General features: G+C 35.3%; 1 protein-coding gene and 1 long non-coding RNA gene across 9 annotated transcripts in view; one reads left to right on the plus strand and one right to left on the minus strand.

Moving 5' to 3' along the window:
- Window positions 1-23204, minus strand: part of HEATR1 (HEAT repeat containing 1) — a 47806-nt gene that overhangs the window by 17730 nt on the left and 6872 nt on the right. For all 8 annotated transcript variants that reach the window (XM_081824321.1, XM_031033503.2, XM_006738268.3 and 5 more), the window contains 20 exons: window positions 22169-22271; window positions 21123-21233; window positions 20605-20722; window positions 19213-19320; window positions 16715-16810; window positions 16186-16274; window positions 15121-15329; window positions 14336-14457; window positions 13536-13727; window positions 11495-11678; window positions 11212-11348; window positions 10308-10500; window positions 5946-6115; window positions 5375-5533; window positions 3847-4089; window positions 3443-3574; window positions 2538-2641; window positions 2243-2386; window positions 1274-1392; window positions 1054-1175 (listed from right to left, as the gene is read on the minus strand). In XM_081824321.1, the coding sequence (XP_081680447.1) occupies window positions 1054-1175; window positions 1274-1392; window positions 2243-2386; window positions 2538-2641; window positions 3443-3574; window positions 3847-4089; window positions 5375-5533; window positions 5946-6115; window positions 10308-10500; window positions 11212-11348; window positions 11495-11678; window positions 13536-13727; window positions 14336-14457; window positions 15121-15329; window positions 16186-16274; window positions 16715-16810; window positions 19213-19320; window positions 20605-20722; window positions 21123-21233; window positions 22169-22271 (2855 nt within the window). The remainder of the gene's footprint in view (window positions 1-1053; window positions 1176-1273; window positions 1393-2242; window positions 2387-2537; window positions 2642-3442; window positions 3575-3846; window positions 4090-5374; window positions 5534-5945; window positions 6116-10307; window positions 10501-11211; window positions 11349-11494; window positions 11679-13535; window positions 13728-14335; window positions 14458-15120; window positions 15330-16185; window positions 16275-16714; window positions 16811-19212; window positions 19321-20604; window positions 20723-21122; window positions 21234-22168; window positions 22272-23204) is intronic.
- Window positions 1112-5593, plus strand: LOC145722236 (uncharacterized). Its single transcript, XR_014146353.1, has 2 exons — window positions 1112-1210; window positions 1567-5593. It is a non-coding gene; the product is annotated as an uncharacterized LOC145722236 (long non-coding RNA).

Genomic DNA, 23204 nt, shown 5'->3' on the forward strand with positions numbered 1-23204 from the left:
CATCAACTGACAAACAAATAAGCAAAATCTGGTATATATATACAATGGAATTTTATTTGGCCATAAAAAGGAATACTGATTCAAGCTTCAACACGGATGAACCTTGAAAACACTGCGTTAAGTGAAAGAAGTCAAGCATTAAAAAGGGCACATATAGTAGGATTCCATTTATAGGAAATGTCTAGAATAGGTAAATCTACAGAGAGAAAGTAGATCAATGGTTGCCAGGGGCGGAAACTGTAGTGATAGAGGGAATGAGGAGTGACTGCTAATGAGTATGGGGCTTTTGGGGGCGATGAAAATGTTCTGGCAGTAGGTAATGGTGGATGTTTATACAACTTTGTGAACATACTGACCCCAGTGAATAGGACACCTATTTAAATGAATTATAAGGTGTATGAACTATATTTCAATAAAAGCAAAGAAAAAATATCAATGATTCTTAATTGTTTCTAGATTATCAACTCCTCTGAGGGCTAGTGACTCTCTTCCTCCAAGGAAAAAAATACTATATGCATAAAATCTAGCACATGATGTTAGTATATTGAAAGATCTGCTAAACTCACAGAGAACCCCAGGTTAAGAATCTGTGACCTAAATCCCCAACAGGAAAAAAATTTCAATCTTCAAAAGATGTACTTCTAAGGAACATTTCTCTGAGATGTCTAAATAATCAAATTACTTTTTCTCAACTCACTGGATGAAGGCTGTCTGAGGATAATGGGATGGTAATTTTTTTCAAATAACACTAACACTACCACTTATCAGTTACACGGTGCCAGGCTCTGTCCTGAGTGCAAACCATAAAGTACTCAGTCACATCCTCACAATAATCCTATGAAGAAGGTTACTATTATTGCCACTTTACAAAAAGAGGACCCGAAGTTTAGCAAGAACCAGCTTACACTGCCTCAGCTATTAAGAGACAGGACTGAGAGTCCCACCAATAAGACCCAAATTCCACTGAATTCAGACCAGTGAGCACCTATGCATTTCCAATGAAGAAAGAAAATATCAAAATATTTGCTGAAGTCTCAAATCATTAATACTTACAGGAAATATTCCAGCAACAGTACCCAAAAGTAAAAGGGCATGGTGATGGGTCTGCGGCATCTCTGAAACACGGATGCACTGTACGATCAATTCCACATTGAACTTCTCCTCATCAAGAACATCTACAGCGATGAGAAAAAAAATAAACCTCTAAGTGGTAGGTACATTCACACGCAATAGCAAGTAATCCTTCCACCTTTCCTTCCAACAAAGTACATACCCTTTGGTATTTTGCCACCATCTGGAGAGAGTTTCTGGCAGATGTTGAGCAAACAACTAAGAATTAATTGTTTGGTGTATTCCATATTTCCCTGCTCTGGTGGCAGAGGTTCTAAACTCCTTCAGGACCCCCCGGAAAAGACATAATGGGAAATGAAAGTTACACAATTTCAGTGATGCATTAATGACCACTGCCCAGAACACATATTTAATTAGAAATAACTAAAATATTAATTAAACATAGTCTATAAAAAAGATCAAGATTCTAATTGATTTTTTTTCTCATACGGGCAGGTGCTTAATGTCAAATTTTCTCTCTCCTCTCTGTTGCACTTTCCATCAACCTATTTGAAATCTTAGAGGACAACCTTAAGAATACGTTCCTTGGGCGCCTGGGTGGCTCAGTTGGTTAAGCGACTGCCTTCGGCTCAGGTCATGATCCTGGAGTCCCTGGATCGAGTCCCGCATCGGGCTCCCTGCTCAGCAGCGAGCCTGCTTCTTCCTCTGACCCTCCCCCCTCTCATGTGCTCTCTCTCTCTCTCTTTCTGTCTCAAATAAATAAATAAAATCTTAAAAAAAAAACAAAAGCGTTCCTTTTCAGACAAAAACAAATATCTACAATACAATGGCATACAACTACAGCTATCTGGTAATTCACACCTAAAAAACATTGCAAGTTTCACACTTCATCTTTTAAAGTAAGGATGCCCCAAGGACATGGTGCTGAAAGTTAAGAAGCAGGCTATACGGGGAATGGCCATTCACTATACAACACAGGAGGAAGATCCGTTTGGGGCACAGACAATGGGTACCTAACACCTTTCTTTTAATCTTTCAACTATAGTACTTAACTTGCTTTATTTTAGACTAGTTAAGTAAGAAAAGACTATATTTAAAAAAGAATGTTAAGATGTGCATGAATTAGAATCCTTTTCTCTCATAGATCAAAGGCAAAGGCAAGTGTCAGTACCTTGACAGCAGATTAAAAAGAGTCGGTATCAGTATCTGAGGATTTTTGAGTTTCTTTTTGTGCTGCAGTAATTCTAGGATGAGGGTTACTCTTTGCCAGTAAGAACCTCCAACTTCCTGAACAGATTCTAGATCTTGTGATTTTCTGGGAAAGAGAGAAAATATTGGAAAAGCAAGTATTATCAGTGCAAAGCAAAAATTACCATACCCATTCATGCCAAATTGATGGGTATCAAAAAATCATAATGGGGCCTGGGGAATGAATGGCATGTTCTCACTGCACTCCTAGCTCTTACTTCTGCTGCATTTTTTGTCTTCTTGTTTGCTGAATTGTGCCCAAGGACTTCGTTTTGTCTGGTGGCTCCAGTTCTATTCTGACTTGTTCAGCATTAACGGAAATCTGAAATATGAAGGAAGAATGACTGATGATACACGTCCACGGGATAAAATTAGAGAAATAAATGTTGACTTAAAAAGTAACAGTGAAAATGTCCATGTCCACTTTCACATTTTCCTAGGACTCTAGAGCCCAAACCAATCCCCAAAGGCAAATGCCACTGACTATATATTCTTTTCCATATCCTAACAGCTGTATAAAGATGAAAACAACAACACACAAACAGGAGTGTAGTATACACACTGCTCTGCACCTTAATTTGTTTCACTTAGAAATTCGCATCTTAGAAATCTAAGAAAATATGTTAAAATTCTGAGAGCTGCTGAATCTGGGTACTGGGACTTCCCCATACTATTACCTATTTTTGTGAACTTGTTTTCTGTGTTTTTAAACAACAAAACAAAGTAACTAAGTGGTTGTTCTGATGTACAGCTATGTTTTAATATATATAAACCAACAAGCAGATGCTCAATTCCATTATATATGCGTCATCAAACAACTATTTAAATTACCTATAACCTGTACCCCGTTGAACATCCTTGCATGAAACAGGTAGATCCCATCTGAGTAAGATCCAAACTAACACACATACCCGATCTGGTTAAAACAATAAATATTTCACAAAATAAAAATAGTGGTGAATACTTATAATTTTGATTATGCACTTCTCTATGAGCTACTTGTCCATGATTCTTATTAATGCTAACATATGACCTAAGAGCCCTGGAATCAGAGGGTGGTTAAACATGGTTGTCACTTGGAAGAGAACAAACGTTAATAAATTATAGAAAGTTTGCAACTTACCCCTTTAAAAACACTGCCAACAGTCTGAGCACAATGTGAATTTTTACAATTCACCAATAAATCAAACAACATGTGCAAAAGCTTCTGCTGAACTTTTTCATCTGATATAGCTGCAAAAAATGGCTTTGTAATCTAGAGGAGGTAGAAAAAAGGCAATTGAGCTCAACAAATGGTGAATTCCAAAAATGACCTTTATACTGTTCTTTCTTACAATGTAATATTGTTCCCATTTTGTCAGCTAAAATAGTTTTATCACACATGTGTATCACTCAATTTTGCAAAAGCAGGCCGAACAGATCATATTCCTTTTAAAATATGTCCAGTCCACTTTAGCTTCTCCAAGTAAAACATTACAAAATTTTAAGAGCTTGAACATACTTCAGTTTCTGAAAAAAGTCACTGACCTTTTCAAGAGCTGTTATCTGAATGGTTGGCATTCCTGTATAAAGTTCCTTTGTTGTATGCACAGCTTTTATAAATATATCTAGACTCTTTGGGTCCTTATGTAAAAGGGAAGCTGAATATTCATTATATTTTCCCAGAGTGAGATGTAAAATAATGGCCTCATCTTTCAGGATAGCTGTCGGTTCCTTCTGGATCTTTTCTAACAGTTGTTCAGCCATAGGCAACAGCTGAGAAAGCACCATCTAAAGTTTGGGAAATTTATTAGCAAACAGTTATCTATATTGACATATTTTTGCTTGCTTTACAAAGACACCCAAAGATAGGATGTTGCAAGACTGGGAGCTTAGCCTGGAGAAAAAACCCAAATAAAGATGATCCCTTGGACATGAGGAAGGCTATTTAATCCAATTAAGCATTCAGGTCCCCTCTGATAGTTCAGTTTATAATGGTCAAAAGCTCTAAACCTTTCAGAGATGAGGAGTAATCTGCAGGTGTCCCAAGACTTTTTGACAACAATACAAACTAAAGTTTTAGACCACAAAAATAAATTTTAGCTTTCTCTAAAATACTGCATGTTTCCTCAAACAGAACTTCCAAATTATGTATGTGAGGTCTTTAATAACTATATCAAATGCCAGCACATTATGGCTTGTGGGCCAAATCCAGAGGACTACCTGTTTTTGTAAATTTTATTTATTGAAACAAAGCCAAGTTCATTTGTTTACATAACTGGCTCCAGCTTTCACAATACAATGGCAGAGCCGAGCACCTACAAGAAGAAATACTGTGGAGCCCACAGTGCCTCAAGTATTTACTATTTGGTCCTTCACAGAACAAGACGGTCAATTCCTAGTTTAAACTACAAGGGATGACACAAAGCTGATAAATGCCATCTGTTTGCTGCCACCAGGAAAATCTAATTATGCGGTTTTCACTCCACTGTACCCCTGCTTTAGTTCTCCAGATGGTAGTCAGTCCAAGACTGGTGAAGCATCCAGACTCTTTTCGAACAGTTTGCTGATCACACATGACGTCACATAAAAACAAGTGCTTCACAACCTCCTTTGTATCACAGGCCTCCCTGACAAAATAATGAAAGCTATGGGTTTTCCCCTATAAAAATGTTCAACCACACACATTTTATGAATGAACAAAGGATTCTGGAATGTTCACTCTTATGTCCAAATATATTACCTTGTGGAGGATTTCCACCAGAAGACACAGTTTTCTCAGCATTGCATCTTCAGTGTTTCTCCCCACGTTTTTTTAAAATTCACTTCAAATCAAGTAAATGATTAAGTAGGGATAACACACAATTTTAAAATGGAAAAAAAAAAACACCAATACTTACTTTTTGTGTCCTCTGTTTCTACATCTCAACACTTCTCCCCTCCCAAATTAGAAAGAAAATTTTCACTTCTGAGTGCATATTTGTAACTCCTGCAAATGTCTTCCTCATTCATGAGCCAATACAATAGTGTTTAGTAACATTACATAGAATGTATAAGCCATGTGAATTGCACATACCTCATTGTTGACTTCCTGAAGTACTTTCACCAAATCTTTTGCAATGTAAGATGGGCAACTATATACACAATTAAGTAGGTTTTTCAAAGTTTCAGATAACTTCTGATGAGATTTCAGTTTCTTTTCTCTCTGTAGTTCCTCAAATAAAGTAGCTAAATCCTAGGACACCAAAAAAAAAAAAAAAAAAAAATGGATAAAAAAGGGTTACAGAACTACAAAGGCTAAATGTACTAATATGGAAGATGCTTTTCCAAATCACGTGATACTGATAATCATTTTTCATTTCCCCTTGAAATCTTAACAGGAAATAGTATCAATACCTCTAAGTTAGCTTACTATCAAAAGCCAAATACTGACCTTTTAGCCAAAGAAAGCAAAGCAGAACTGAAACACTGTATTGCTATCTTTTAAAAACGGGAGGAGAAAGTTGTGCAGATATTGACATCAGTTTCTAAATTCAGTGACTTAAGTCGATCAAAATCCCTACAAAGCAAAATGTCAAGAAAGGACGAAACTGTTCACAGGTATACAGAGGCATGTGCACACGATCAATCTTTGCTGATGAGTTTACCTGAGCAACATAGGTGGCATCTGAGATGATCTCCTCTGTTTTAGGAACCAAATGATCTATTAGCAGACGGAACTGAGACGTCACTCCACAGAGGGCCTGGAGACAAAGAATGGAGGCCCTTCGTACTTCTTTTATGGGGCTTCCCAGATTAATGAGTAGAGATATCACCACTAAAACCAAAGGGAAAAAAATTAAGCAATTTAAAAAACTGAAACAGTACAAAACTTAAATAGTACCAAAGGGTATGTCGAAGTTTTCCTCCTCACTGAAATTCTCCCCGAAGACCATTCATTGTCTGTTTACTATTCTAGCAAAATGTTAGATATATGCTAGTATATCCTTTTGAAAACACACAAATGAGAGCAGGGCACACGATGTACACTCACAGACACACAGGAACGATCACATCTCAATTTATTTTGAAGTGTTTTCCACGTAAGTGTGTGTATCTAAATTAAATCATTCTTTTAAAACTGTACGGTTTTCTGTATTTTCTGTATTTTTTAAACCAGTATCTTACTGGTGAAAGTTCAGTTGCTCTTTGTCTTTCAGCATTACAACTGCTACAACAAACACCTCTGTAAATACATCCTTGTAAGTATGCAGAGTAAACTACCCATTGTGCATCAGGCTTTGCAAATATTTTGTCTTTAACAGATGTTTGAGTTTCTAATGGAGAAATTAGTCTAATTTTTCTTCTAGTTTTGTATGTTGCTTAGAGAGGCCCTCCCCACACTGAGTTGTTGAAGTGTCTATCTCCATATTTAGAGAGGCCACATGTACTACATGTTCTCTTCTAATGCTAGAGCTAAGTTGTGTGTGTGTGTGTGTGTTTTAATGTGTAATCTTTAGTTCACATGAAATTTTTGTCTAAGGAATAAGATTGGAGTCAAACTTTTTATGTTTCCAAATGGCTAGCCAGATGTCCCATTTAATAATCCACCTAAGAATTCTACAGCTTTATCATTCATACATTCCGTCAGTATCTGAAACAGCTACTTCTGCCAACTACTACTTCTAGAACGAAATCCAATAATAGTGATGAATTTAACAGGAATGCTTTTGTTTCCCCAACTCTGCAGTGAAAATGCTAGCTTTTAATTTGAGAAGTATTTTTATTACATCACTCTTATTTTGCTGTCACTTAATTAGAAGTAATGATTATTATCTAATGCCTTTTTAGTTCTTTAGAAAATGATATGGACTTTCTCCTTTAACACTGATATGGCCAATTGTATTAAGAGTTTGTTATTTTGAACCAATTTTCTTTTTTTTTTTTTTTAAAGATTTTATTTATTTATTTGAGAGAGAGAGAATGAGAGACAGAGAGCATGAGAGGGAGGAGGGTCAGAGGGAGAAGCAGACTCCCTGCCGAGCAGGGAGCCCGATGTGGGACTCGATCCTGGGACTCCAGGATCATGACCTGAGCCGAAGGCAGTCGCTTAACCAACTGAGCCACCTAGGCGCCCCTTGAACCAATTTTCTATTGTTGGAATGCACATGGTTGCTTTTTAAAAATATGCTGGACTCAATTTGCAAATATTTAGAAACTTTGCATTATTATTCAAAGCAACTTGGACTATTAATTTTGTTTTTGTCTGGAAGCACTCTCAATTTTCAATGTTATGCTTGTTTTAGACAAATCATCTGGAAGCTTTTCTTCATTCTATGCCCTGCTCAGTTCAACAGCACCGAAAAACCTGCTTCAAAAATCTGATAGAATGCATCCATAAGATCAACTGGATTGGGGTTTCTTGAAAAGATGTCTTTGGGATAAAAAGATACCTAAATTCCTTTTATGGTTATTAGTTATTTAAGCTTTATTCTGTGCTATCTACTGAGACAAGTTGTGGCGACTTTTACTTTGCTAATAATGATCCATTCCATATATTCCACTTCTGGAATGCTAAGAGCTCAACAAATTTTTGAACTTTTCTGAGAAGGTAAACTGAAAACTGGAAATCTTTCCTGGTCTCTGTAATGTTAACTCATAAAGTCAGAAACAAATAGCTGTAAAGTTGAATTCACACAAAGGGCAGCTTCAGGCCAAGATACTATTTGCTAAAATTCCCTGTATAAAACAAATTCAAAGTACTAAGTACTTTGTTCAAGTAATGTACTGGAACTCAAGGTAAGCAAAAACTACCTTATTTAAACAATCAACTCTTAGGAATATTCTTCCATTTAAAATCTATGTGACTTCATTCTCCCAACTCATTTTATTTAGATTTAAAATAGCATATTTTACATAAAAATTGAAAAACAAATACTGAGCTCTGGTTTTAAATATATAAATAAATTTACTATATTGATCAGGTATTAAAAAACCATAGGCAGTCTACATCTTTTTACAAATGAGGTTAAATGTTTATTCATCTAATAAAATTTCCTCTATGTAAGACTGAGCTGGAATAAGTATCTGCACAGAAAGTAGTAAACGGTGGTTAGATTCCCAAGCCACTGATAAAGACTTAATTCATATAACACCATACTATATTAATATGGCAATACCTTTTTCTTTTGAAAGGCATAACGTTTTTTGTAAACAGATTAAAAGAAGTACCAGCCAACACTTCCTGGACTCCTCACAGACAAGGTATGCATAGAAGCTCACTGCATACACAGAGAAGAGAGCACGGAAGACAGGTGCAATGGCTAAATGACCTTCCACTTTAGGCCCCTTGGGACTCTAGTGCACAGTCCTTGAGCTTCCCAGTAGAACAAGGTGCATCTCTCCTGTTTTCAGTGCAGTACTGTTACATTTCTAAGCAGCATAAATGCAAAAACACTTTAGGAAGAAGGAAGGTGACAGATGACAAGGCAGCAGGGGGAGGCAGGGAGCCTATCTTGCAGCAAAACTGGGGAAAAGTTAAGTTTTTTGGTCCTGGAGACTTACATTCCTCAGGAACCACTGCCTTTGATACCAAAAGATAACAGACATTTCATACTTAATTAGAAAATCAAAATAGTTATGACCTCTAAATAAAATATACATACCTTTATGAAAACTCCCAAATTTAACAGAAAATAACCATTTTAATAAATCATGCTATTTCCATACAACGGAATAGTCTACATTTTAAAATAAATTTTTATATAAAGTATTACTATAGAATACTTGTAATACTTATAATAATATTTTTATTAAAGAATTAAAGTTTAAAAAATGTACAGGAGGGTCTTCTCATCCAAAGGGGGAAAAAACCCTGAAAAAACCTTCTTAAAGTAAGTTACCTAAAAACACAGACTGCAATTTTATAGTAAAGAAATAATTATATTCATGGGATTTTATTTTGTAAGTAAAACTTGAAATCTATGTATGTACGTTACCTTGTATTTAACAAAATTTTGGTTACAATTATGTGCTCTTTCACAGAGCTAATGAAAGATAAACACTGAGAAACTGTTTTGGGAAGAGCATATATCATTCACTTTACTTTCACAGAACATTTATAAAAAGCAGTTTTAGAATTAAAAAAAAAATCTAGAACACCTTCAAATTTCCCAAGGGCCACTCTTATTCCTTTGACATTAAAATATTCCAGTTTATCAATCATATCCATCATCCTTATCAGTTCTCTCATCTTTAATCACCACAGGGTCTAATTCTACCAGATTCTCTGATTTGTCAGTAGCTTGTAAGGTAGTTTTCAATATCATGCTCATCAACTTCATGAAATTCTGCATCTTTTGCAAAATTTGCAAATTTCACTTTATCAAAAAATATAATTTGGGGGTATTTTATTAGTGAGTGCCCAACCTGAAAATGACTTATACCCGATAAAAGAGACAAATCCAAAAAGGCTGAGTGGAGACCCATTTTATAAATAGTCAGATGAATACAGAACTATATTAAATGGCCTGGCTTCTCCATATAACCCTGTACTGCTGAAACACAGAACATCAATAGTTGGATATTAACAACCCATGATTAATCATCTGCCATTTCCACTATTTTGGTGATTAGAAGTAGTTTATATAGGGGCCCCTGGGTGGCTCAGTCAGTTAAGTGTCTCAGGGTCCTGGGATCGAGCCCCACATCTGGCTCCCTGCTCAGAGGGGAGTCTGCTTCTCTCTCTCTCTCTGCCCCTCCCCACCTGCTGGTGCATGCGCCCTCTCTCTCAAATAAATAAAATGTAAAAAAAAAAAGTAATTTATATATACATATATACAATTTATACATACATAATAATTTACATGTATATAGATAAATTACACATACACAGAGAGCAGAGAGAGTGCACGCACTATTTAAAAAAAAAAATTAAAAAAGACATTCTCCCAACTACAACCTACATAAACTACATGTAGAGAAAGCATTAAAGTTGGCCATGACAGAACATAACAGGCTACTCACGATACCTGGAGAAGATACAGATGCCAGCTGATGTTTATTCTGTGCCTTCTGAGCAGAGAGCATCTCACAACCTACATAAAGAGCTTGAGTCTGCAGTGCTGTTTTTACAGTGCAGTTAAGTGGATCTGAAAGGCTAGACCCGTATGTCCATAAAACAGAAAAGAACTTGAATAACTGAAAAATGTCTTCTAGATGCACCTAAATTAAATAAACAAACGACAGTGAAGTTTAATTTTTACTCACATTTAGTTGGTTTCAAAGCCTCTTTTCACTAGTGTACAATTACAGAAAACAAATACTTTGTTGCAAGGATTTGCCTTGTCCCATGACTTAAAATTTTCCATACTTATTTTAACCAATGAGAAGTATGTAAATGAATCCAAAGGACTCGCTATAACTTTGCATTTGAACACACTGAACAACAATAACAACACAAGAAACAAAATAAGCAGAAAACCAAGACGCGTGATGCTGGGGAAGCCTCATTAAGAAAGAATTCCAAGATGGAATAAGCGTCACCAACGGTGTCAAATGCTGCTGAGAGGGGTCAGTGAGACAAGAACAGAGACTTGACCGCTGGACCTGGCAATACGGAGGTCACTGAAATTTCTTAACTGAGTTGCATATGCTAACTCACCCCCCTGAATAGCAGTTTCTCCCTGGTAATGGAATTGTGATTAGTAAATACATCATAGGCCTAACACACTAGTAGGCATGCGGTAATGTTAGTCTCTGGCCTACTGACTGGTGTCATGATGATACCGCTACTTCATGGGGCCCGTGTATATCACCACATACGCTTCACTGTTTAAAAATCTACTTTCATTTTCATTAAAAACTGCCATAACTAAAATGCTCTGCTCCATCTTCTAAAAGGAAGAGTACGCCTGAAAAAGATGAGCCTAGTACCTTTATGAAAAGTTTCATCAGAACCCTAAAATGAATGGCATCAGCACCACTGAGTATCATCTCAAAGAGTCCAATAAACAAGTGCAGAAAGGCTCTGCTGTCTTCTTTCAGCTGTTCGGGATTCCACCATATATCATCTACATGGACATGAAGAGAAAGAGAAACGATGAATAAACTTATGTGAACACACTGGTGGGAATTTTCACTCAAGACAAAGAATAGTTGTGGAGACAATAATTCAGTTTTCTAGAGTATCACATTCAAAAGTCACACTTTGTCCTACCTTTAGGAAAAGATTTAGGAGCCTTTAGTGCATGAATAAAATTTTTCAGTGAAAATATGAGTAAAACAGAGTCTTCCACAGCAACACGCCGGGCTGTGTTCAGCTGCTCTATGTAATGTGCCCACAGTTCCACTGGTATCTCTCTGTCCATCATCAGCTCAAAATGCCATTCTGAGGGGATTTCCTGAAATGGTAAAGGAAACAAAGAGCATAAATATGAAGGAGTTCTGAACATGGGTTATACTCAGAGGACCTGCAATGGATAAATGATTGGGTAATATGCAAAATTTTGTCTCTCTGTGCATTTAAGTGAGGAGAGGATTATTAGCTTTAACCAAATTTGTAGAGAGGTTCGACCATCACTATTTACAAAAGAAGGATACAAATAAATTATCCACAGCTTCATTTTATCTATATTTTCTTGAAACATATCTAAAAACAAATGTTATCCATATAAATTGTGTTTATCTAGTGGCACATTTCTACACAGAAAGGAGTTGGAGTTCCAGGAGACCCTTAAAAGGACCTTTCTCATGTCACACACTTCTAGTCTGAAGAGGGTGCACAGTAAAATCTCCAAACTTGGAAATAGTTCTAAACAAGTAGCAAAATGTGAGGGTGTTTGAAATTATACTCTAGATACTAAAAAGCAGCATGAGAAAACATGAAGAAAAATGATAAATGAGACTCTGTACAGGAGAGTGCAAAGTAGTAATTTAGAAGGAAAATAACCCAAAGCCAGACTTTTGAGAAAATGTCTCTAGTGAGGGATTTCATTGGCTCAATGTGCTGCTACAACTGGAAAGAGACTCAGGACTCCCAGAAAGGGTACTAAATATAAAACAGCATATTATCTGCACATATACAAAACACTCCATTTGTTCACACTTCTAACATCAAGGGCAAACACCATTCAGGTTATCACATTCTACAAAAGAAAGAAATTAAGAAGGGCTTATCTGGGCTACTTTTTAAAATATGAAGATTCACTCTTTTATATTTTTTCCTAAGATTTTTATTTATTTATTTGAGAGCAACAGAGAAAGAGAGCACACGTGAACAGAAGGGAGGGTGACAGAATCTAAAGCAGACTCCACACTGAGCACAGAACCCAAGGCGGGGCTCTATCCCATGACCTGAGATTGTTACCGGAGACAAAACCAAGAGCTGGATGCTTGACCAACTGAGCCACTCAGGAGCTCCGAAGATTCATGCTTTTAAAGTTTACATAATTTTAGGTAACAATGACTATGGCTAGAACTTATGTAAATGTAAGAAAGATGTAATTCGTTCAGCAAATCCTAAAATGAGGAGCCCTCTGAACGTTGGAGGACAGATAAAAACAAAATACTATTAAAAATATTAAAAGAAATAACCGTATTACCTCAGGATGTGATACTAGGTAAAAATACAAACAACTGAAACATGTTCCTTAGCCAATACTGTCAAAGACAATAGTAAGCTGGTGAGATCCAAATCTGATGTAATATTAAAATAATACAAAAGATCAATTCTTGGGGCACCTGGGTGGTTCAGTTAAACGTCCGACTCTTGGTTTTGGCTCAGGTCATGACCTCAGGATCATGCGACCATACCACACACGGCTCTGTGCTCTGCAGGGAGTCTGCTTGAGATTCTTTCCCTCTCCTTCTACACCTCCCCTCGAGCATACGCTCTCTCAAATAAATAAAATCTTTAAAAAAAAATCAATTCTTTTAAACAACAGAATGAAGTAATATTTTGTTCAAGCACTAACAAGCCTAGTGAATTCTTCATCACAAAGGGTAGTTAAGTATAACTCAGATAATTACTCAATAAATACAGGGGAGAGTCAACTATCAGGTACAAAACATCACAACCCTGAAATTCTATAATTCAATTAAATTTTCTAATTCACTACCTATTGCTACCCAAGGCTGTTTCACATTTCACCCCTAGTATCCAAAGATTTAGCATTTCAGCCCCCAGTTTTCAGTGTTGCTGTGATTAACAAGCCTGGCTGCCACTTTACTCAATGTTCCAGAGACTTTGCACTCCTTACCACTGCAGTAATGACACTTTCAAGCTTCTTTATTTTTTTCTGCAACAAGTTGAAGACTCTTATCGCAAATGGAAAGTGAGTTTCTTTTAAAGATGAACAGCAAGAAACAAGCACAGCCATGATCACGTGAAAAGTCACTTTCTGCTTCAGGCTAAAGCACTCCTTTTCCCCAATGCTTATTAAATCCTCCACCTTGAAAAATAAACGTACTCCATTACTGGTAGCTCTTAGTTTGAATAAAACAATTTTTTTTTTTTTTAGATTTAAATAAAACAATTTTTTCTACCTCAGACCTACCTATTATGTATTTTACATTTAAAGTGAGATGACAAATATAAAGCCTTTAAAAAGTCGCAAGCACTGATTTCTAAGTAATAATAAAATAATTTCAGAATTATAATGAACATAATTACATCTGGCAACTGGATAAATGCTTTAAAATTATACATCTCATACCTTGACAAAGGTTTATTTACTAATGCAAAAAAGAAAAAAAAATCCTTTTAGATATTATGCTATTTTAACAAAAAATATGACTTTATATTTTAAATGACAGGAAACAGGAAAGCAAAGAAGTACACACTATTCTTACTAGTCCAATGTAAAACCACAAAAAAGTAATATAAAATGTAAAAGATTTTAAACAATCTGCAGAATATACTATGTAACACTATACATGTTTAAAGCATAACAAAGTAGTAAAAAAATGCAAAATTATTTTAAAAAATCTAGTAAAGCAAACACTGAGAATCTAATAAAATTATAACAAGTCCAGGGGTGGTCTCTGACAGCATACATACCATCTTTAACATTGAAGAAGGATCCCCTAAACTTATGTTGTCAGCCAATAATGCAATCATCTTTTGATTTGCTACACCAATTAGTTTTCCTGACTCTGTGCTTTTAATCACATTTTCAAGAGCTGTTAAAAACAAAACAAAACAAAACAAAACACAGAGGACCCTTATATCACCAATACTCACCTAAAGAATTCTGCAGAGTAAGAAATTTAGGCAAAAGTTTTAGTTTTCCTATGAAGGTTTGCTATTTTTCCTTTTATCCAATTCTGAATCTGTGGGTCAGCCTCCTTTTCATAGTAGTTGACTGTCCAAAAACATGCGGGATAGGGTTGCCAATGCCCTTCCCCAACACAGTCGAAAATCTGAATATAACTTTTGACTCCTCAAAAACTTAATTACTAATAGCCTACTATTGACTAGAAGCCTCAACATAACATAATATAAACAGTTAACACATCTTTTATATGCTATATGTGTCATATACTGTATTCTTATAATAATGTAATCTACAGGGGAAAAAAGTACTATTTAAATAACCATAAAGAAGAGAAAAGGTATTGTATTTATCAAAAATTACCTGCACTTAAGTGAATCTGTGTGGTTCAAACCTGTGTTGTTCAAGAGTCAACTATAGGTTTTTGACCTTGGCAAAAATTTTTAAAAATCTTCCTGACACAGATCATAGCAAGCATGATTTCAAATAATGATTAGAGCCAACTTTTAATTGTACTTATCTTCTTTTTAAAGTGTTTTTTTTTTCCCTCAAAGGCAACCGAATTTCTTACCTTCTTTCCAGCCTCTTAATATAGGGTGCAGAGAGCAAATTCCTGATTTCGATAAATATATAGCAATTTTCGTATCAGCGGATTCCATATCATTAACAATAATCATAAATGGCAGCAAATGCACCACCACCTGATTTGACAACTGATCATTTTCACTCAGTATCTCTTCCTTAATTAATATGTCTGCTGCTACCTCAAGTACCTTATACCTGAGACACAAACACATTTGGTTGAGAGACCCATTAGAAACTTAAATTCAGCAAAAAATTATTACATTGTTCCCACTCAACTGACACTATCCTGATCTCCTCACCAAACATGTTATTCAGAGACACCTAGACAATCAGTCAAAATCCATGCTAATAAGGGAGCTATTTGGGACAGTAATTAAACTGCTAATTCTGTCAAATCTTTTTTTTTTTTTTTGAGAAATCATTAGGTTAATTTTAACATAAAACATGTATCTCACAATGTATCTCAACTCCACCAGAAATCAGGGATTCACTCATAAGTTAAAGAACTATCTGAACACACAGTATGTGCTAAGAACTAAATATGACAGATACAAAAATCTGTAAGACATGCTCTCCTCCCCTAAAGAGCTTAAGTCATTTTTTTTCCGTGCAAAAAGCTTAGAAATGCCAAAAATGAAATAACTAGAGCTCATCAAACACTACAGAAGGTGACCATGTGCCTCTGAGCTTATTTTAGTATGTTTACTTTTAATTATAAAGTAATATACTATCCTTGTATAGAATTATATAAAGCAGAAAATTAAAACTACTTCCCATCCTACTTTCCAGATTTCAGTTTTACGTCACCCATTATATACTCTCTCCATTTGATTAAGAAAAATTACAAACACAGAGAATATTATAATGAACCCCCACAAACCCTAATTCTTTTTATAATGCAAGAGTTACATTATGAACCATTCCACTACCATGACCAAAGGGCCATGTAACTAAATTATAAGATGCAAAAATGTAAAGAAAAAAAATAAATAAAACTGAAACTGATATAGAATTTTGTCAATTCAAAATAGGAGGAGAAATGAATATATACCATTCTCTATTTTTTGAAAGTTCTGCTCTTCGAAAGAGGTTGAGAAGATTTGAAACCGTTACTTCCAAACTAAAGTGTTGTTTGAAAATCTAAAGGGGAAGAAACGTACATAAGTAAATTTTCACTTGCTTCAGATACATATGATGCTTGTTAAATGAACTTTAAAAAATAATGAATTATAAAGAATTTATCTCCCAACAGTCCTCATATAATTTCAAAGCTTTATGAGAGTAATTTCTCCAAAGTGGCATTTATGAGACAATTTTCCATGATCCCAAGGTATTTACTATCGATAAAAATTCACAAAGTGCTTCTCCCTTTTGAAAAACTTCCATATACAAAAAGCTGTGCAGTCTAATTTTTCCCATGAGCTTTCCTTAACCACGCTTAAGTCTATGCTCTCAAGAGAACAAATTTCCAATGAAGGAATAATTTCCAAATATGTTCCTGCCTAGAGCAGAGAATCACCTGGGAAGGGCAAGAAAATATTTACAAATTGTGTGTTTCAACAAACAACAAATTCACTCACCTTAAAAGCGTTTACAGCTGACAAAACAACATCTATGCTATCATCACCTAATCGGGTCAAAACAGCTTCTTTTATGAAAGACTCATCGACACTCTCCTAAGCAAGAGAAAAAAAATACATAAATTTGGTTGTTGCCAAAACCTCCTAAAAGTTTACACTAGAAAGAAAGCTTAGTTTTATGAAAAGCACTCCAGATTATTAGTCAAGAAATACAGGCTCTGGCCTAGACACAAATTCAAACACTCCAAGCATACTTGCACTGAACTAGGTAACCTCTAAAGGGCCTTTTTAGGTGAGTAATTATTTGGTACAAATTTTTCCCAGTTTCTATTCAAAATACCATAGAATATGTATAATCCGAACACAATTTAGGCATTAAGAAGTTTGACTTGTTAAATAAGAGCCCGGATATTGAGAGTGCATAGACTAAAGAACCAGAACATCTAGGTTTAAATCCTAGCTCCACCACTTACCAGCTGTGTGACCTGCAACAAGTTACTTAACCTTTCCAGGTCTCACTATTCTCGTCCATAAAATAGAGCTAATAATAGTACCTATCTCAAAGGACTGCCACAAAATGAAGTAATACATGTCAGTGCTTAGAACAAGACCTTACACATTGTAAATACCGTTAAAAGTTAGCCATCATTATCAAGATTTTTACAAGGACGTCGGCTGAGAAGCCAGTTGCCAGTCTGTCAAAAAGAGATCCTATTTTTCTTAATTAACAAAAGAAAATAAAGCATACAATCATTCAAAGTAATGGAAAAGTAAGACTACAAGCCAATCTAAATATATCCCTACCTGCAGATGGTGAAATAAATATAACTAAATAATGCTACAAAAAAGTAACAGGTCACTCTGTTGGGAGATAAAACCAAAATCCCTAGAATTCACAAAACTGAAGTCCAAGTCTGCTGTATCAAATGTCACCAAAATTTTCTCTAGAGTTGACAAGTAGCCAAATATCCAAATCTGAAATTTTAGAATAGAATCTATGTTCTGTCCCTGATGGGGAAGGGAAAGTGAAAGCAAAGCATGCAGAGAAAGACAGTAACTGTAGTTACAATACTTAAACCTAAAGGGTGCCCTTTATTGAAAAACTAACCAGATCCAGAAAAGGACAGGGGAGGAAGGGATTAAGAGCAAAAGAAGGCTGAAAACAGCTTCAGGAGTATTAGGAGCTTCCAGGAATCCCTTTTTCATTCTAGACACTGGAATCTTCCCATCACAACAAAGACCAGTATTCAATAGTTCAATTATCAAAAAAAAATCAGTAACACATACTTATCAGCAGTTTGTGAAACACAACTTATGCCAGATCAGAAATGAATCAAATCAAGCAATAGATTATAAATCTGAGTACTACATCAACCATTTTTAAAGAAACATTCTCACAGATCCTAATGCTGTTTTTATTATTTACAGATCATTTTAAAAATTAAGTGACTCAAAAATATAAAAATATTAAAAATACAAAACAAAAATTTTTAAGTCCAATATTTAAAAACCCTGCAAAACCAATAAAACTCAAATTGAAATGAATTTACTATGGTAATTATGATTAGATGAAATTAAATTCTACTTGTGATGTGAATCTGGTTCTACCAACCATGACACAAGTTCGAGTTCAGCATGTTTATATTAATACGTGCCATGGGGAAACAACTCTAGGACCACTTTTCTTTATTCCAGAAACTTTCTAAATATGCAAACAGTAGTACATATACAAGAGAATTTCAGATTATCACACAAATGAACACTCCCATTTCAATTATAGTAACTACAGTAAACTATCTATACCAATTAGTTCTTCAAACCCATGATTTGATGGCTATGAAAAAAAAAAAAAGAGTCCATTTAAAAGCAGGAGAAAAATTTTTAGAACATAGTATCAGCAGTAAGCAAACAGCAAAAAATCGTGAGGGTATTGTTTGAATGGCTTAAGTCTGAAAAATACTGCTTCATTTCAATCATTACAAAGTGTTTATAAAATACCATTTTGGTATAAAGACATTATTTACAAATTAAGTCAGCCTTTGTACTTACTACTTGCAGCCACCACAATGTGAAACACAAATACAACTGCAGGTACTGAGATCATGGAACGGTGTTCCAAAAGCTCTCATTCCCATGTGCCCAAATACACTCATGTTGACCTTGAGACTATCAAAGTCAAATCTCAAAACTAAAACATTCTCAGATAATTTGCGAACCTCTGTAAAGGATCTAGAAATTCTAGTCTGAAAACACTTTAATAATCTGCAACGTGGAAACATGTGAAGATAGTTGTTATTAGAGCACACAAAGGTTAAAGTGCTGGCTGCTGGCATGTATGGTCCTAAATCTTCATCCAGTGCACTCTCATCTGCTTTATTCATCTTATGTCTGTAATTACACAGTATCAATTATAGTTGGTAACTTCAATTTCTTATTCTAGAATCACACTGTTCACAATAAGGATAAAAATACCACAAATGAAGCTATTTGACACAAACCTCTGATGTTTTCATGATATTTTTCAGATGATTAATGGCCAGAAGTCTCACAGGAGCAAGTGGATGATTCAGACTGAGCATCAAGGAGGTATCAGAATCTGCTAAAAACTATAGGATTCATCACAATCATCAAATGATTTCACCATTAAATCTGAGCAGCATCTGATCAAGAATAAGAACTAGAGAAAACCATCCCAAAATACCCAACATATTTGATAACAATCATCTAATTTCAGAAACCAATAAGTAAAGTAAAATCTGTGTCTCTAGAACATGGTATGAGTTACAACAGATGAACAAAATGTGTATTGTTAATGTTGTGATTTTGAGTACCCTCGTGGCTATGGGTAGGTTTATTAAGCGAAGCAATTCTATGAAGTAACTTTGCATTCTTTATGTAGATCTGACTTCAGACTGAGAAGTACCTAAAATAAATCATTGTATTAGCACCTAAATGAAAATATAAATTTAAAAAATTGGTCACTGAAGACAAAAAGCAATTTGTCTAAATGCTACAACAATGACAGTCAAATTTATGACAACTTACTTCACTTAGTAATCAGACTAAGAAGGAAATCTGTCTATCATTCTAAGATTTGGAAATGAAACGCCATTAAAGATGAAAGTCTAATTATGGAAGAGAAAAACCAAAACAATCACATTTCTCTTCATAATATTTATCTTCAAGGTTATTTGTAAGAACTGCTTAAATGTCTCACTTCTAGTAGAAAGATTTAGGGTGAATCACCAGGAAATTTCTAAGTTCTAACATGCTCATGAAATTAAAATCCACCTACCTCTTTCTTTTTTTAAAAGATTTTATTTATTTATTTGAGACAGAGAGAACGAGATACAGACAGCATGAGAGAGAGGAGGATCAGAGGGAGAAGCAGACTCCCTGCCGAGCAGGGAGCCCGACGCGGGACTCGATCCCGGGACTCCAGGATCATGACCTGAGCCGAAGGCAGTCGCTTAACCAACTGAGCCACCCAGGCGCCCACACCTACCTCTTTCTAATCAATGACTTAAATAGCCACATGTAGCTAGTGGGTACTGCACTGGAAAGTGCAGATATGGGAGAAAAATAAGGACATGCTGGAAACTAAGTGAAGCCATCTTTTAGTGATTGCTAATGACCATTTGTTAACATTTCCAAATAATACTCTTCCTGAAATATATATCCCATTCAGTTAAACTACTGTGCCTTTTTCTAATGATTCAACCCCTGCCTCACAGCCTTACGTCAGGGAACTAGGTAAACTGTATCAAATCTCACCTGTCCATTAAACTTTCCATAGAAAGACATGAAGTAGCAAATTTCCTTCCAGACCTCTTCAAAGAACCACACAAATATACCCATAATTGTAGTAATTTCTCTGAAGAAAAACTTACCTGATACTTTCCTCCACTTGTAGAAAGAGAGATAAACTGATGAAAAAGTTCTTGTTTTTTTAGATCTGTAATTTCTTTTAAGCGTTCCTCTAGTACAACATCTAATGTTCTGGGATATCTGGGAAGAAATTCGTGAGTTAATTATTCTTAGTGAAGTTATTGACCACACGCACCATACACATATTAAAGAAAAACATAAAAAATTACTAAGACTTACAATTTTAATAAATGGTATACATAAAACCAAATAATGTTAATCAAGTTACTATGACTACTGCAACAATGTCTCTCTATAAAAAAAATTATACTCTCTACAGTCTCCACACAGCCACTATTCCCTATATGAAAGTCATATTTCAAATATACCTAAATCCCCCACCTGTCTTCCTTAAGGGCGGGGGGGGGGGGGAAGGACAGCCTCTTTACAATTCAGTCACTTTATTATGACGTGACCTGTGAATCTTCTTTTTATAAATCAAGAGGCACACATTAGAGATGGGCAAAAACACACAACTTACTTGCTTTCTAGAAGTCTGATAAGTGGAAGAAACTGTTCGTTAAGCAAAGATACTTTATCAGGATCGATTTCTTCCTGTGAACTATATGAAGTATACTCTTCAAAAAGAAGGCTGCAAAACAAAACAAGTATCACCAGGCATGAGAGCTACTATTTACTGAGTACCCATTATGTTCTAGATGCTTTAGAAATATTATCTGCCACACTTCCACAAGGTAGAAGTCATTCTTACTTTACATATATAAAAACTGGGGCTAAGAATTCTTGTAATTTGCCTGAGATCAAAGGAGAACCACCAGAGCCAACACTTAGCGAGTCCTACTGTGCCGTAAGAGGTAGAGCAGGTTTTCAACCCCCAGTTTGATCCCGGGGCCCGCACTCTCCACAGTACCTCCCGCGTATACTCTCATTTAATTCACAAGCCAACTCTGTGAGCAAGGGGCATGAATGACACACACCAGCAGACAGGCCAATGTCACCCAACAGCAAAACCAGATCCAGGCAGTCTGACCTTCAGAATTTACTACTCTACTCTCCTGGAAATGAGAGAGGCAGGATTCAAGCCCATGTCTGACTGCAACGCCTACATTCTTTGCACTTCTATCAAGTTGCCCTTTAAGTAAACAAAGAAAATGGGAAACTGAACTATCTTTACAGAAAAGGAAGAAATAACCTTTATTTCACACCAACCCTCAGTATTAAGTTTCTAATTGGTATTTACTAAATGCCAACTGTGAGGTATCGTTTCAGGCATTTTGATCACTTATTAATAAGAAACTCTAAACAGCCACTAGTTAGTTACATGTAGCTATTACCCAAATTTAGCTTAACTATTAACTTTCCATGATCATACATAAGCACTAAAGAGAAATTACTTTTTCCTTCTATTGCCACAAATATTGCACTAAGTACTTATAATTAGTGAAATGATACCGACAAATCAAGAAGTACATCATACAGACATACTGGAAAACTGCTAGCCAATTCTAAAAAGTATACAAAACCACAAAAATATAAACCAAAAGCATGTCAGAAATAATACCTTACCTAGCCAACAAACGGTCTAAGTTGTCCTTCAGTGATATATTTGTAAGTATGGCTTCTAAATGTCTCCTGTAGATTTGGCCATCTATCCCTTCAGTTTCTTCTCCTTTAGGATACAACATAAATTAAAATTGGGGAAAGTTTTTTGCACTTACATTATTAAATTTATTTACAGCAGAAAACCCTTCTATAGGAGTAACTTTAAACCATATCCATCCATAACCAGCTTTTTACCTGTTTATAAAAGTGTATTTTACCTATTTAGCCATTTATATATTTTTACAACATTTTTGTATACATTACCCTCACTTATGCTTTACCTGAAATTCTCTTTATTTTTAACAAGTTTTTCATGCCTAGCTTATTAAAACAGAAGTCCAAAAAATAGTCATTCCAGGTCATATTAGAAGTGGCTGAAGTTGGGACCCAAGCCTAGGTCTTAATAAACTAGCTCTGAAAACAGGCTCAACCATCATCTCAATATGCCTTCCTGAACCAAGAGCTGTCATCTTCTATTCCAGATTGACGATATATGTATTATGAACCAGATGCTGGCCCTGCCTTCAAAAACTGGGACCACATTACTCATCACCATCAAATTAGGAAAAATACACTTTTATACATGCTAGTCATGTTTCTGAAACACATATGTAAACCAAGATGTGGTTAAGCAAACCTAATTTTCAATAGACTGACATAATTTAGAGATGTCTTCCTTAGTATATCCTTCTCAGCCTAAGTGGCAATAGGACCAAGCATTTCTTCTTGTCTTTCTGTATTTATTGAAGGATAAAAAGCATATAATGGGAATAATCACTTTTAATTACCTTTTTTATGGCTTTTTAAAAATTTAGATTTTTATGTATGAGATTTTCTTGGTCTATGGTCAATGACTCAAAGGAGAAAAACTTTTTTGGCAACTGAATATTTATTATAAACGAGTCACTGAAGTTCATTAAATATCTAAATGAGAAGGGAAAGTTTTACTTGGCAACATATATTAATCATTTTAAAATAATTCCATAAACTTTTTCACATA

Source organism: Leptonychotes weddellii, chromosome 6, assembly GCF_054177405.1.
Source record: "Leptonychotes weddellii isolate Sample4059 chromosome 6, ASM5417740v2, whole genome shotgun sequence".
NCBI classification, from domain to species: Eukaryota; Metazoa; Chordata; class Mammalia; order Carnivora; family Phocidae; genus Leptonychotes; species Leptonychotes weddellii.